This window comes from Mustela lutreola, chromosome X (assembly GCF_030435805.1).
Source record: "Mustela lutreola isolate mMusLut2 chromosome X, mMusLut2.pri, whole genome shotgun sequence".
NCBI lineage: Eukaryota > Metazoa > Chordata > Mammalia > Carnivora > Mustelidae > Mustela > Mustela lutreola.
This window is the reverse complement of record NC_081308.1, coordinates 1,401,208-1,417,737: the sequence shown is the minus strand read 5'-3', so window position 1 is coordinate 1,417,737 and position 16,530 is coordinate 1,401,208. Positions and strand designations below refer to the sequence as shown.

The following is a 16,530-nucleotide window of genomic DNA, read 5'->3' as shown; positions in this document are numbered from 1 at the left end:
CACACACACATGCACGCGCACGGACACACGCTGTTCCTAGAAGCTAGCTTCCATGGTGAAGATGGTACCAGAGTTCTAGGTTGCCGACAGGTGCAGGCTTAATGGTAAGGATCAGTGTGCGGCAAAAAAAAAAAAAGCCAAAAAAAGGCAGAGAAATTCTCCTGGGGTATTTTTAAATTGATGTCAATGCTTCTTATTAAACATGGTCTTCTCCTGGTTGTTGGTTATCTCTCTCTATTTTTCTTTAATTTTAACTATAGTAATTACTTATAGGTAATAAATATGAAATTATGATATGTGCTATATTATATACAAATGTATGTTAAATTTTTGTTATATAAATATACTAAATATATTACTCTATGCATGATTTAATAATGTATATAATACATATATATTGTGTGTCGTATATATAGTATATAATATACAATTACATGCTATATAATTTAAATATACTGTTTGCTTTACATATAGGATATATGCTATATGATATATAACATATATTATGTATAATTACATATATATTATATAAATACGTTAATTTGCATGTATGTCATATATGCTACATTACGTGCTACATAATATGCATAATTATTTATTATATTTCATTATATGGTACATAAATATATTAGTTATTTTATGTACAATTTATTTATTTGTGTTTTAAAGGATTTTATTTATTTTAGAGGGGGGGCAGGGGAGGGTGAAGACGGGGGACAGAAAAGAATCTGAAGCAGTCTCCACCCTGAGCATCCAGCCCAATGTGGGGCTCGACCCCATGACCTTGAGATCATGACCTGAGCCGAAACAAAGAGTCGAAGGTTAACCGACTCAGGCTCCCAGGAGCCCATCATATATAATTTAATAATCTATGTGACCTCCTTATGTGCTATCTAATTATATATCACATTATTAAAATGTCTGAAACACATCCCGTGTGTATTACGGAGGCATAATCGACACACCCGACCGGGTCCCTGTGCCCACGTCGGAATCTAGTTAGCCCCCAACCCCCAAGGTCCCGGCTACCAGACGTTCTTTCTTTCTTATGGGGAGAACGTTCCAGACCGGCGCCCCAGCAGCCATCGGACACGCGGGTCGGCACGATGCGCCGCGCTGCTCCTGCTGGCCGGCCCGCCTCGTCGGAGACACCTGGACGCCGTGGGTTCCGACTCACCTGAGTTCGGCTTCTTGGTGGGCTCTGCGGACACAGAGGGGAAGCAAACCGGTGAGCCCGGAGGATGGGCCCGAGTCCCCACAAGGAACCGTGCACACCCTCCCAAGAGGTGAAAACTGGAAGGCAGGGAACAGGACGTGTTGGAACACGTGCATTTGGGGAAGGGGGTGCAGACAGAATGCCGCTCAGGGTCCGTACCTCCCCGTCTTCCCCAGGGGCTGTGCCAGGCTGGCATCGTGGGAGGAAATCTGAGGGGGTCCGCTCGGCTCTTAAGCACACAACTTAGAGCAAAGCCTTTCCGGAGGTGAGGGACAGACGCTTTGCACAAAGGCCGACTGAGCCGAGAGCCTCCAGGGCCCGTGGCCGCCTTCCACCAGGAACGTGGCCATGTCTATGGTGGGCAGAGGCAGGGGATGCAAAGACAGGCAGACGGAGACGCCTTCTGCTCCCACAACCCTGCTTCTGTCTCTTCCTATCACGTGCGTGTTTATTCATTCAACAAACGCCGAGTGCCCACGTGTCCGGGAGAGTGGAACGGAGATGCGTACAGCTCCCCAGGCGATTGCATGACCTCGAGGCCAGCCTTTGGGGACCTGGACATCGGGCGAGCCGTGCTCAGCGGTGCAAAGCACAGTCTGGGTGAGCAGACTGTGAGGGTGTGAGGTCTGCATGTGCAGACGGCGGGGACAGGAGCTCAGAGGAGGGAGGACAGAGCTGAGCAAGCACGGAGGGACCGCTGCGGTGCACAGTGGCCGGGCTGCTTTCAAGCAGACGAGGCCACGTGCTCGAACTGCCCCCTGCAGTTTGCATCCCATGTCCTCACGGTCCACCCACCAGCAGGCAGGAGCCAGCGGTCCTCCCTTGCCAGGGCTGCACCAGACTCCCTCCGTGCACGGACCGTGGTCGCACACCTTCCAGCCACTGTGAATGGCTCTGCTGCCCCCGTGCACGGCTGTCCACGAGCACGCACGTGTGGACATTTGAGTCCCTGCGTGTCCCTGTCATAAGCATCTCCCCAGGACGAGAATGGCAGGGTCCTCTGCCAGCACTGCTTCCAGTGACCCGCAGCCTGGCCCCTTCCCACAGCCACGTGCCCCTGCTCCGAGTTTTCCTTCCCCTCGTATCTGCCGCTCAGGCTGACCTTTGGAAGATGCCACCCGATGCCCTCACCGGGGGCGGCAACCATCCACCCTGGGGGCTACCCTGACCTCCCAGCAGTGCAGACCGGAGGCACTAAAGCCTGAGGACCCCAGTGCAGCCTCACGGGGGAAACAGAGTCCCCACCTTGGCACACCCCTGCTGCCCAGCTACACCCGAATCCAGACCCTCCTACATGGTCCAGGAGCCAAATAGTCAGCTTTCTGGCAGCAAGAACGGGCAGGTGGGCTCAAAGGTGGTGAAGACAGGGCGTGGGGGTCTCTGCAACCCCATGCCCCCTTTCCGGGGAAAGCAAGCAGCCCTGTCAATGGAGGCAGATGCGAAATCCACTGGGGAAGGGTCCCCAGACCCCCCAAGCAACCGCCAAGCTGCTGCAGAAGTAAAGCCCCCAAGAAGTAGGGTCACTCACCAGGGTCGTCGAGAGCATCGGCCAAATCGAAGTCACGCTGACCTGTGGGGGACACAGAGGGCGTTAAGTGGCACAGACGGGAGGCGTCAGGGGCCCGGGCTCCTGGCTGCTGGTGGGTCCCCTTGCCCCGTGCGTCCACGCTAATCAGACAGGAGCCTCGGTGCAGAGGTCAGCCCACGGCGAGAGCTCAGCGGACGGTCGGAGCGTCTCCACCTCCCCGTGGGGTTGTCCAAGGAGTATCTTGTCTTTCCCAGCAGCTGAGGCCCTTCACCCAAGATGCATCTTCTGGGAGACCCTGACGCTGTCTCTGTCTTCAAGGAGGAAGGCATCGTCCCAGGATCTCAACTCCTTCCAGCTCCCGAGTGGACCTCGGGAGTGTTTCCAACACGCCGAGCTCCCGTGCACTCTGCAAACACCGCTGGGCGCTGGGCAGGCGCCAGTGAACCTGATCAGCCCTGCCTCCCCGCTGTTTCAGGAGGACAAGGTGCGTGAGCACCCTGAAAGGGAGAAAAAGAGAGGCAGCGGGCCATGCACTTCTTAGGTGAGCATACCTGGAGGTCTTCCCGGAGGAGGGGGTGGGGGAGCTGTTTCAAAGGTGCTATTGACGTAGGAGCCGTAGGAGAATGAAACACCCCCGTAGTCAGACAGCAGCACATATGAGGCAAAGTTAAGTAACCTCCCCTCCAGGCAGAGAACAAAAGCAGTTAGCCCAGCTCGCACACAAGGCCGTCAGAGCCGCACAAAGAGCTTTACAACAGCCCAAAACGGCCACCACCGGGACTAGCCAGCTTCACCGTGCTCGTCCCTCTGCTCCCGAAGCCACCGTTTGGGACACGTCCCTGCCTCAACTGTGAAAGGGACACAAAAACCAGCTGTTTCTGCTATTTAACCCCGAGCTCAAGCCTCCCCCTGCCGAGCGAGACAGCTCCGGTGTTACTTTCACTTTGCAAACTGGGCCTGACAACAAAGCCTTCCCTGACCTCTGCCGGGAGGCGCTGCTGGCATTTGGCGAGACACCGACCCCAGGAGCTGGTCCCGAGCCCCATTTCTGGGTTGTCCGGGACACGCATGGGCAGATTTCTGGGGTCTTTTCCTTTCTGTGCTCTGACACACGGGTGTGCACGCCCGGCCCGGCCACAAAGCAACCCCTCGCTCTCCAGGACCTTCCCTTTGCAAAGCTCTCTGAACCGGGCCCTCCTCCTCCTGGAGCTCAGACAGTTCTGAGGCTTTCTGGTTTGCGGGGGAAACGGGGAAGGAAATCTGGGATCTGGGCAGGAACTAAGACCCTATTTCTGCTTTTTCGCTGGTTCACCTTGGAGACGCTCTGGGTGCATCATTGTGCATAGGACAGGCAGGGAGTGTGGGGTCTCCAGGTGTGGGGACTTACTAGGTCCCTGCGGGAGGAGTACTGGTGCTGGGCACCATGTCAGGCAAAACTCTCTGGAATTCACCGTGTGTGTTCCTTCACCCGGCGACCCTTATCCATGTGCATTTTCTCTAAAGAAAACCCCAGATCTTTCAAATCCACAGAGGGTGGCCCCCGGCTGCCCCAAACTCCTCTCCTGCTCACGGAGACTCTCCTTCTCGCTTGGCTTTGCCCCTTTTGCTGCTCCCAAAATTATAAGAACGTGATCAGAGGATGTTCCCACTTGGGGCCCATTTGAGTCCCCTTTTTGGGCAATTTTTTTTTTTTTTTTTTTTTGGCAAGCAAACAGCTACACGGAGAGAATTTGCCCATTAAACGCGCACACTTGGGCGGCACAGAGCGCGTTCCTCCAGGGTGCGGGGAAGGAGTGACCACCTGCCTCCAGGTCCAGAACATTGCACTGTCTGCACAGGAGACCCACCGGCAGCCGCTCTGCAGCCCCGTTCCCAGACCCCGGGTGACCACAGACCAGGAGCTGGTTTCCAGGGGCCTAATGGGTAGATCGGAATCACGCTGGACCCTCGGGCAGCCTCCGCCGCAGCCGCGTGCTCCACAAAGGAGACCAGGCATCGGGGACAGGGTGACCCCTGCACGCTGGGTGGCCTCCCTGTGCAGCAAGCTTTGCTGGCCAAGCATATGCCTCTGAGGGGCCTGGAGGCCGGGGTGCACCCAGCAGCAGGCCCCCGGGGTCCACACAGGAGGCCCGGGGGGGGGGGGACGTGCCCCGCCCCCCTGGCAGAGCCAATCGCACGGAGCCGCTTCCCACTGTGGGAGGTGCAGGTGCCTCCACGCTTGCGTCCTCCTGACCAGGGTCCGCTTCGCAGCAGCCGCTGCCTGTTGCTCGCGCAGGAACAGGCTGGCCCTGTCTGCTGCCTCCGGGGCTCTCTCTGGCCGCCTTCATCCAGGGTGGACGCACAGGGCTGCGCATCAACCCCTTTGCAGGGCGGCTGGGGACGTACACCCCCTTCCGTGCGGCTCCCGTGCGCAAATCCCTGGGGCAGGCACTGCTGTTCAGGAACGACCATGGCGCTGCTGTACCGGGGCCTCCTCCCAAAGTTCCAGGAACCCCCACCATGACCGCACACCCAGCAAGCTGCTCCCAAGGCCTCGACCACGCCTGTTGTCCCAGATAAGCAAAGGCCTCTATGTTATCTGCCCGGATCGCCCAGCCCAACCGCGGACCCGCCTCTCTGAATGCCTGAGCCCAGAGGGTGGGAACCCCATGCGTGGGATGTAGGATCCCTGACAGCCACCTCTGCATGCATTGATGGCCAGGGAGCCCCGTCGATGCCTTTGCAAACCTCCCCAGCTCTGTGCCTCCTCCCTTCTCAGCAGCACCTTGGCCCAGATGCACGTGCATCCCGAGCTCTGGCAGGTGGAAAGGGGCATGAGGCAGCCACATCTGCAAATGTGAGCATTGCCCTGCCAAGGCTGATGTGTAAACAGAACTCATGCATGCATGCAGGGGAGGGTCCCCGGGACCTCTTGCATCAGCTGTGGACTCTGGTCAGCATCAGGCGCCCATGGAGGGACCGTCCACTCCTGCGAGGCAGGGGGAACTGGCCAGGCACCCAGCGCTCTCCGGAGGGGCTGTGGCCAAGGCGTGGCAAGGGTCCCCATGCAGTTCAGATCCTAGCTGGGCTGGGAGCTCACTCGGGCTGACGAGGCCACTCCTGGGGAGACACCCAGGGAGGGAGGGACGGTGCTCACGAGGCCGTCGGCATTATTTTCCACTCGGAGCACATGACGCGGCTCATGTCCCAAGACCTGTTTCTCATCTGTTTTCTCCTTTTGCTGAGCGAGCTCGGGGACTTTTAATCAAACCCACATGTGCTGGATCCGGGAGCTGGGGTTGGGGAGGAGCAGCATCATGTGTCCTGGGGTTGTGATGCTGGCGATCCCGCTGGGATCCCGGGGATGTGGGCTTACGGTGGCTCACGCTGGTCGGGAGGCTGATGGTCCCCCTCCCTCCACCAAAAAAAAAAAAAAAAAAAAAAGCTATTTGGGGTCTTTGAGTAGCTATTGGAGAAGAATGGTTGTCTCCAGGACCCAGGAACCAAAGTTGAAACGCCAACCCCCGTCGACCCTGAGACTCCCGCTGTTCCCTAGTGCTGTCTGCATGCCCTGAATTTCTCAGCTATGACATGGACCCTTGAGGCCATATAACCCACGGAATCCTCAAACAGCAGGACCGCACTTGCAAGAATCATCATGGCACCCCGATGCCCCCTTGCCCACGGGTCACGACGGACCTCCCCGGGAGCCAGGAGCCACGCCCAAGCCCACGCCCGAGCTCCCCCTGCAACCACGGAAATCCTGACTCTCTACTGTATCCACATCCGGTCTGGGAATGTATGCGTTGCTTCTTCACGTAGGGTTTGACTGATTTCCCCGAGTTGCGGGGCTAACTAAAAGCAAACTTCGGGGTCAGTTGCGGCCCAACGCTTGCCTCCCCAGGGCTCCCGTCCTGACTTTCCCCAGGCCAATCCTTTCAATCGGCTCCATTGTTCTTAAAAATATATATATAAATGTACAGAATGCTTATTTTCGGAGCTCTTCTCCAGGATAGGGAAAATTAACAGCGCGTGTATTAGGTTTGCATGGACAGTGATAAGGAGCCCGGGGTGCGGTCCGCAGGTGGGTGGGGGGTGCATCGCCGCTCCGGGCTCCGCTTCCTCTGGAACAGCTGTGCCTAAATCTGTAAGAGTTTTGGGGTGCTTCCAAGGTTTCTGTTTTCCTGCAGCAGCAAGGGTTACGCAAGAGTGCTAGGTTCTCAGGCTGCACAGCTGCGTGCCCGTGCAGGGACACCAGGAGGGACTCTCTGTCCAGGGACACCAGTGCAGACCCTCTATGGAGATGAGATGGTGGTCCCTGGAGCCCCATGCCACCCTCCTGATCCTGCAGCTCAGGGCAGTGGAACATCTCGTGCAAGGTCAACCAGTTGTCCTGGTTCCTAACATCCCCAGGTGCCCTCTGGATGAAACCCCACCACTCTAACAACATGCACAGTCCCAGGAAGGGAAAGTACTTGGTCACAAGAGACTAAGGGATGGTCATTGGTGATGAAAGGCAAGACATACGTCGTGAAATGCAGACTGTCCGACAAGGCAATATCGGAGGCTGTGTCCTAGACCTTCCCAGAGGGACATGTGCACAAAGACCTCCGAGGACGTGGGTAACACACAGCCTGTGCTACCACAGCTCTGGGTGTGCCTGAGAAAGGCATTTCTCTCCAGCTTCTCGGAGAGACTGAGGCTGCGGGCTGTGGGCTTCCCACCCAGTCCTGGCGGGTGGAGGCTGATGCCTCCTGAGGCCTCCCTCCTGGGCGTGTAGACCCTGTGTGCTCACATGGCCACCCCTCTGCGCCTGTCTTCATCCCCTCTTCTTAGAGGGACCCCAGTCCTATGGGATGGGGGCCACCCTAGTGATCTCATTTTACTGTAATTCCATCTCTCAAAACCCCCACCTTCAAATACAACCCCATTCTGAGATCTTGGGCTTAAGGCTGCATCCTATGAATTTTGAGGGGACACAGTTCAGCCTGTAACAGACTTAAACCATGGAATCACCACAGACATTCTGCTAGGATGGACGGGAGGCCCTCACGTGGCCCCAGTCCTAGCAGGGAAAGAAAGGAGATTTTCAGCGGAGCTGCACAAGGACAGGCCACGTACATTCCTCAGCCTCAGAACTTCAGTCTCCACGCCTTTCAGCCCCTCAAGGGCATGCGTATCAGCCCATAATCCTCTTAGGAACAGATTCTGGTTCAGCAGGTCTGGGTGAGGCTGAGACTATCTTTCTCATTAGGTCCCAGGGGGTGTTGGAGTTGTTGGCCCTGGGGACCCTACTCTGCAGACATCCTTCCTCTCAGCTCTGTCCAGGTCACGGACCCTCCCAGGATCTGAGAGATTGTCACCCTCTTCAAGAAAAGAAGAGCCAAAGAAGAGCCCTAGGCTGTTTCTTCCCATGAGTAGGAGGGAAGTTAGCTTTGGGAGCCTTGAAAACAAGAGACGTCATCGGGGTGGGGACACTAGATGCTTTCCTCGTGACCTGGGTAAGCGGCAGGAGCTCACTGAATTCCCGACACAGGAAGACCACCTACAAATCCAGGAATGCATCCAGAGTGGGGCTCCAGGAATGGATGGTGCGGTGGGAGACTGCGTCTTGACCCTACCCCCTCCAATTCTGATGACCACCACCAAGCAAAGTTCTCCAACTACCTCCCCTGGGGATCACCATCTGTCCAGACCATATTTTATTGGGATCCACAAGGATAAAACCCAACTACCAGTAGAAAAAGTTTTGGGAGAACTCTTGCGAATGGTTTGCTCCAGGGTCGCCTGGGAAACCCGTCCAAACACTCACAGCAGAAGGCACAATGCTTTGCGAGCTTTGCCACCTCCGTTCTCAAGAATGTAGCAATTTCTACAGCAGCTGTCCTCACCAGAGGGACACCTTCTTCAAGGGTGTAGCTCAAGGTCATAGGGAAAGTGGGTATGCTACAAGATTTAACAGACCTGGCTCCGCTCCACTCTAGCACCAAAAACAAACACAGGAGTTATTTCTGACGACAGAGCTGCAGGAGACCCCGAGGGCTGAGGACAGGCACATTGGAACCCTCCAGAAAACCTGCAGACTTGGTGTCTCAAGCAGTGGAAGTAGAAACATGAAAACATCCCTAAAGTTTCATATTTTGTGTCAATGTGGACAGGCTTCAGTGCCCGGATATTGGGTCAAACGCTAGTGTAGATGTCACTGTGCTGGTATGCTGTCAATGGGACTGACATCTGCAGTCGCATACTGGGAAAGCCCATCACCGTCGGTAATGTGTGGGTCTCCTCCATCTGTTGAAGGCCTTAAATGCAATGATTGAGGTTTCCTGGAGAAGAAGGGAGTCAGACTCCACACGGCAGTGTTATATCCTAGCTGAGTTGCTAGACTGCCCTGAAGGTTTTGGACTTGCCAGCTCCACAGTCCTGTGAGGCAATTCCTTAAAATAGATTGGAGTCTATAGATTTATGATGATGATAAGGACAATGATCGTAGATAGATAGGTGGATGGATGGATAGTTAGATAAATGGTGCAATGGGTAGATGGATGGATGGATGGATGGATGGTTGGATGGTTGGGTGGATGGATGGATAGACGGATGGTTGGATAGATGGATGGATGATGGATGGATGGATGAATGGATGGACTATGGATGGATGGATGATGATTGGATGGATGGATGGATGGATGATGGATGGATGGATGGACGGATGGATAGAAACATAAATGATGGATGGATGGATAGGTCAATGGATGGATGGATACATAAATCATGGATGGATGGATGGATGGACAGATAGATGTACATATGTATTGGTGGACAGACATCAGGTGGATAATACCTAGATCCATAGGTCAGACTCAGGCTGATGGAGACTCTCCTGCTAACATAAGATTTCCCAACCTGGGCTCCAGCAACATTTGGGGCTGGATCCCTTTCTGACATATGCAGCAGACATGGGGTGGCCTCCTTGGCCTCCACCCGTTTGAGGACACCACCTGACCCACTCACAGGTGTGACCACCAAACACGACTCTAGATATTATCCAGTGTCCCCTGGGGACAAAGCAGCCCCCATTGAGAATGGCGGGCTGCAGCGTGTCTGCCTGAGGGATGTCCCTTCCGGCCTGGCTGTGCTGGCTGTGGATGCACGGTTGAACGGGGAACCCCAGAGCAGCTGGCCCCTTGTGCCACGGATCCATGGGTCTCCACCCAAGGGTAAACCAGATAGCCTGGTGCTTACTCATCATCCGTCCCAGGGAGCCCTGACTCTGCACAGCATGACTCTGGGTGCTTCTGAACCTACAGGTCCCAAGCCCCACCCACATACCAAAGAAGCCTATCAAGGGGGCAGCACCTTACATGGCATCTTTAATCCAGCTCCCTCCCAGATGACTCTGCACAACACGGCGGAGAACCACTGCCCTACATAGCTGGGCAGGTTTGGCTGAAAGGAGACAGGCTTAAACGCCTCATCTAGGGCTTGGCCTTCACACCCAGAGATCAGCTAGATCAAACGTCATTGAGGGTCCACGAGGAACGAGACAGAATTAAGGGAGACTCTTGGTTGGTTGGTTCTGGGGTGCGGTCAGCGTGGGCTACAGTCCCGTAGCCCAGCGTGGCCTGGCCTGTTGCCTCGGGCACGGATCCCACTCTCCACGTATCAGCCAACCACAACGCCCCACAGAGCTGGATGCAGCACCGTAAGATAATAAGACGTTATAGTAACATATGTACAAGACACGGTACGTTCAGGGGGGAAACATGCATAAAGATAGGACCTTCCTTCTTTCTCGACAGAAGAGAAACAAACCGCAAGCTGGCCTTGGCAAGTTTCATTTCTGCTTCTGCTTCCCGACGGCAGAACCTCAGGCCCGTGGTCGAACCCCACCCCGTGCCTCAGTGTAGCCGTCTCTAAGGCGGCGGCAAGCAGGGCCCCATCATGGGGCTGGGAGGCTGATGCGTGCCTGGGGTACAGGACACGAGGCCGTCACGGAAGGAATTTGGTGCTCATGGGCCACAGCCTAACCCAGCGAACGTTCCCACCAATGCCTGAGGAACTGAGTGGCTCCTGAAGGAATTTGGCCTCTCGTCCCTGAAGCATCAGATGCACGGCACCGTGCAGGTCTCACTGTCCCAAGGGGTTTGCTGAGCCTCCCGCTGTCCCCGCACGGTGACGACATCAACCCTGGGACGTGCTTTCCTGGAGGTCAGGCTGGGTCTGCCGCTGGGCAGCTCCGTGTTAAAACCAGCATCTGCCCTCCAGCCCCTGCTAGGATGAATGTGGGGACGGGCCTGTCCCTGCACCCAGGAGCTCCGGAATGTGTCGCATCCCGGCGGAGATCGCCAGCTGACCCTCACCTTCCCACCGGCCCCCAGACAACCTACGCCCCCGTCCCTGAACACACCCCGAACAGGAAAAACAGGACGCACCACGACGGGGACGTGGGAACATAATTCTGCCTTCCTAACCTACAGCATGTGCCAACCCACCCTCGTGCCCCGTCCCCTTGCTTGCAAGGACACCACGAAAATGACCAGAGGGGCTGTTTCAGTCCCGTAGCTCCTGGGTTCCCAACCGTTCCCAAAGAGCCTCCTGCCACACCCTCCTACAAACAAACACCCCCTCCCCACCCCTCCCTGCATCTGAGACGCAGCAGCCGCGATCTCCAGTGGCAGCTCCGGGCGTAAACAACTCCCACGGCTTTTCTTTTGCAACCAAGAAAGCTCTCCTTTTTCCAAGAAGCCGCAGAATCCAAACCCGCGTGCCAGCTCTGGGTTTACCCGATGAAAATCGGCCGAACTGATTTTTTCCATCGGGACCCAGGACTTGAAAAGACCCTTTGCCCCCCGCATTGAGCTTAAATCACGGAGGAGGAGGGCCGTGTTGGAAAGGCAGAGCGGAACGGCCGAGAGCGCCGCTTGCTTCCCAGCACTGTGGGCCCGTGTTCTGCTGTTCTGGGTCCGGGTTCCTGACTCCAGAGTGACCCGCTGTCCCCTCTGCTCTCTCAAAATCCACCAGTCCCGTATCCTCTAATCGCGTCTGGCAGCTTCTCCCGGTTTTTCAGCAGAAGCAGCTCAGGAAGGAGTTTTGAGAAGGAACCAGACAGCACCCACGGCCGCTCTCCCTCGGGGCCGAGTCGGCTCTTACCTTGCACGTGCGCCAGGAAGCCCAGCACCGAGACCCAGAGGAGGCCCCAGCGGCTCTCCATCCTTGGCGGCAGCAGGAAGGAGCCTCCTGGACGGCCGCAGCCCAGCGGCGCGCGTGAGATCCGGCCTCCGAACCCCACCCTCCGTGTGTGTGTTGACTTCCTGTCTCCCAGCTTGGAAGGAAGGGAGGGCAAGTTCCAAGCGGAAAGTCTGAACCCACTTGCAATCCCTTTGCCAAAAGCTAATGGGGCCCGTGCTCAGATGAAAAACCCCACAGCCTGGGCGGGTGAGGCCCGTGTGTGCACGCCGGAGGTCGCCCCGGGCCTCCCCAGAGCAGGGCTGGCTGGCCGATGCTCTGCACGGCAGGGAAACAGGCACCACCCGACAGCAAGTGGCCTTCCTCGCTTGGGGAAGCTGGCACACCTGCTCGGCAGCTCTGCTCCCTGCCTGCGTGGGAGGCGCCCCTGAGATCAAAGCGTTGCCATCCCCGAGCCTGGCGAGGACGCTCCCTGTCCACAGATCTGTGCATTCCAAGCTCCCCGCTTCCCCACAGGGGGATTTCAGGACGAGCTCATGCATTCCTCCCACAAACACGGGGGACACAAACATCTTCTGAGCCAGGCCCACATTGGGTACCGGGTTTGCGGCGGTGAGGAAGGCATCGTTGTGGACAAAGAGGAGGAGACATCGAAGGTTCAGCCCGACGGTGGCCGGGGGGCATTGCATCAGGCAGGGACACACATCGAGGCCTTGGGGGCGGGGTGGGGAGGACTGGCAGGTGCTGGACTCTGCTGGGTGTCGGAAAACTCTTCTGGGGAGGGCAGTGGCCTCAAAAGGACTGTAAAAGCTGAGAAGGAAGGACACAAGATGGGACGGACAGAGCGTTTGGGCCAAGAAGTTGTAGGCTGAAGCCCTCAGTACAAAACAAGAAGCCCAGGGCCGCCATGTGGGACAACTCTAGGGGGCGCCATGCCCACCGCCAATGGTTATCGACTGGAGGTCTGCGTCCCCCCAAGATTCATATATCGCAGCCCCATCGTGCAATGGGATGGCATTGGACATAGCCCCCTTGGAAATGACTACACTGAGATTAGGTCCTGAAGCTGGGCACCATGATGAGATTGTGTCCTGATGAGAAGAAGAAGAGGCACCAGAGACCTCTCAGTTCACCACATGAGGACACGGGAAGACTTGGGTTCTATGTCCCACGGAGAGCAGCCTCAGGAGGAACCAGCCTTGGCCCCGCCTGGATCTCAGACTCCCAGCTTGAGCCCCGCCTGGATCTCAGACTCTCAGCCTCCAGGACAGTGAGAAATAAGTGTCTATTGTTTGAGCCGCCCAGTTCTTGGGATCTTGTCATACCAGTCCAAATGGACAACTGTGCCAAGTAGGACAAGTGCCCCCGAGGCGAAGAGTAGCCATAATTTGCCTCGTTCCTCTTCGACGTAGAGTGTGACTTAGCTCATGTCATGTGACAGCATCTGATAGAGCACCCATGATATTCTGTACATCTGGGGGGGATAATTTGTCTGCTAAACCATTCCTTGTCCTTGTAGGGATGGGGGTGAGGCCTGTGGAGGTCAGTGGGGTTGCACCGTTGATACTGGGGCCCATTCATTGCTTTGTGGGCCATCAGAACAGAGAATAGAGACTTTGCCCTGATATTTATGGACTTTGTCTGACTCTACGTTTACAGATAGTCCATATTTCAAATTGAAATGTATCACAGCCAACGTTGAAAGAGGCCCAAGGTCCATTGTATTTTGTGCCTCCTTTTGTCCTGTAGAAAACGCAGCTAATGACCATGTGAAATGAAAGGGCAGGACCTACTGAAAGTACTCTTACACCTGTTCCTTCCTCCTGACCCACCCCACCAAAATCAGGGTCATGAAGCCTCTGAGTTGGGCCTTCAAGCACAAGTACAAATTTGATGGAGAGAAAGGGAAGGGAGAACAAACAGGAGGTGTGGACCTCTTGAGTCCCATCTCTGATAATAAGGTCTGAGCCGGGTCCCTTGAGGATTAAAATAACGACAGGCCAGGTCTTGACTTTGCTAGTCCTGGTTGCTGTATGAAGATCTCGGTTCTGCAGGATGGTGGGAACCACATCGCACCCGTAGTCAGAGGAGGATGGAGATGGGGTCCTCTTGGGAAGAGAAGCCCACCAGTGCCCAGGAGATGAGTTAGTTACAGAGGGGGCTGAGTTTGATGCAAGGAGGTCACAAAAGCCTTTGATGTCATGCTGGGGAAGGTGACATCAGGCAGAGGTGGGCAAACCCAACAGTCACGGGGTGGGGTGCTTTCAAGCATTCTTTGGAAAGAGAACCAATGGAAATATGGCACCCGTATCCTACCGCAAGAGGACCCTTCTGCAAATCTGGAGAAATTGCAGTCCCTAGCATATGGCAGAGCTAGGATTCAAAGCCAGGCAGCCAGGGGGCACCTGGGGGGCTCAGTCGGTTAAGTATCTGACTCTTGATTTTGGCTCAGGTCATGATCTCAGAGTCGTGAGGTCAAGCTCTGCGTGCGTGGGGCTTCCTGCTCAATGCAGAGTCTGCTGGAGATTCTTTCTCTCCTTCTACAGTTCCGCCCGCTCTCTCTCTCCCTCTCAAATAAATAAATAAATCTTTAAAAACCATCTAAATCCAGACAACCTGAGTCCCAGACTCATGCGTCCTGTTGAAGGCTGGCCCGAAGCATGGGTTCAAACACCACCTGTTACGTTAAACTGAGAGGAAGTTGGGTGAAGGCGGCTGGTGAAGGGAATGGAGGTGACCATCCAGCCATCTGTCTTTGGCCCAGCGTGCGCTGGGTTGACCCTAAAATGAGAGAGCCAAGTCAAGAGTGATGTCCGGCGCTTGGAGTGAAGAGAGAACTCTGGCTGAGGACCAGTTGGCTTTTTGTTGAGTGAAGAGGGCGTCTGTTTTTTCTGGTTTCCTGAGTATTCTTTACGTCTCAAAGTCTCACGTCTGTCACCCATCAACTACTTGGCAATTACCTGCTTGGTGTCAAGCACAGAGGGGCGTGTGACATTGAGCTAACTCAACAGGCACCGTGCCCTCAAGAGATGGACAGATCAGTGTTTTGGGCTGTGCTGTGTCTCCTCAGAAAGTCATGTCATGGTCCTCACCACCAGGAGCTCAAAATGGGGCCTTGTTTGGAAAGAGGGTTCTTGCCAATGTAGTTAGTTAGGAGGACCCGGGTGGGCCCAGAGAAGTGGACCTTCGCATGGTGATCCAGGTGGGACCTAAATCCAATGACATTGTAAGACGTAGACGCGGAGAGACAGGGACACAGAGGAGACGCCACGTGAAGATGGAGGCAGAGATGGAAGGCACATGGCCACGAGCCCAGGAATGTCTGGAGCTCCAGTAGCTGGAAGAGGCAGCTTCTCCAAGAGGTTCAGGAGGGAGCACGACTGTGCCCCACCTGGATCCCAGTGGTCCTGCCCCGCCTGGATCTCAGCATCCCTGCCCTGCCTGGATCTCAGACATCTGGTCTCCAGACCTGGGAGACTTGATGAATTCCTGTGGTTTTAAGCTGCCTGATTGGTAATTCTTTGTCACAGCAACAACGAGACATTCGTAGATGTTCCTTTCTTTGAAACAAAAGACCAGAAAGGTACTGACTATGCATAAGCCTTTTTCTTTTCGTGCAGAAATAACCCCCCAAGACCACCGTGCTACGTATCGGCGGACCACCACCACGGTCACGCTGGGAAAGCTCCGTCGTGTTCATCAGCACCGTCGCACATGCACCTGTCACATATGCATGTCCTTCATGACGTTATAGGTTTTTCCTTCCCTCATATCAGCACTAGGACTCGAACACAACAGTACTGCTCTCGAACACGGGTGGGAGCCGAACCGAATGCCCTTCCCACATGCCCGTTTGTCCTCCCTGATACGCGGGCCCACGTGGAAAAGCGCAGGCACTCGCCTTACGTAAGAGCACTTTCGGGGACCCAGAGCCCGGCTTTCCCGTGGCTGCCCCGAGGTGGAGAATGTGCGGCAGAAAAAAGGCTGCGTAGGGCACCCGGTGACCGGCCACCGTCGCCACGGCCGGGGAAGCACTCAGTTCTGGGGAAGAGGGTTCGAGGGGTCACGTGCCGTCATTCAGTGCTCTGTGCCCTCCGGGACCCGCGGTGCCAGCTGGGACGGAATCCGTCTTGAGTCTGCACCCTGTGTCCTGTCTTCTTCGTTCCTTCCTTCCCTCGTTCCGCACAAAAGACTAAACAAAAACAAAAACCAAACCAGAGAAACCCGCACTATCGACGCTGCAGGCCTTTTACAGAACATCCAGATGCTTTACATCCTCAGTGTGGAATCCGTCTGCCAATCCGGGGATGTTTTCTCCGTTTTCCCAGACTTTACGGCCGCGTGTCCATGGGACCCTGTGAGGACGCGTCCTGACCCACCGACACAGGCTGACCGACGCTTGCCGGCCGCCTCCCTCCACGCGTCGGGGAGACGTACAAACCCACCATTTCCAAAAGGCTCGGAACTCGTCTGGGCCACGGCATTCGTGCCCAAGACACACACACACAAATACATCCTGGTTGTGAAGGCGCTTTCTAAACCACCTTCCCCGACACACACAAGAGCTGGATTTAGCCTAAACAGATGTGAAAAGAGCAACGAACCCTGAGGTTTTCTGCAT

General features: G+C 55.6%; 1 protein-coding gene across 3 annotated transcripts in view; it reads right to left on the bottom strand.

Annotated features, from left to right (window-relative positions):
* Positions 1-12,029, bottom strand: part of XG (Xg glycoprotein (Xg blood group)) — a 191,436-nt gene extending 179,407 nt beyond the window's left edge. For all 3 annotated transcript variants that reach the window (XR_009350094.1, XM_059158534.1, XM_059158535.1), the window contains exons 1-3: positions 11,874-12,029; positions 2,745-2,786; positions 1,178-1,201 (exon numbers count right to left, since the gene is read on the bottom strand). Coding sequence is in view for 2 of the 3 variants with exons in the window: in XM_059158534.1 (XP_059014517.1) it covers positions 1,178-1,201; positions 2,745-2,786; positions 11,874-11,934 (127 nt within the window). In the remaining variant the exon portion in view is untranslated. The remainder of the gene's footprint in view (positions 1-1,177; positions 1,202-2,744; positions 2,787-11,873) is intronic.
* Positions 12,030-16,530: the final 4,501 nt, after the last annotated feature.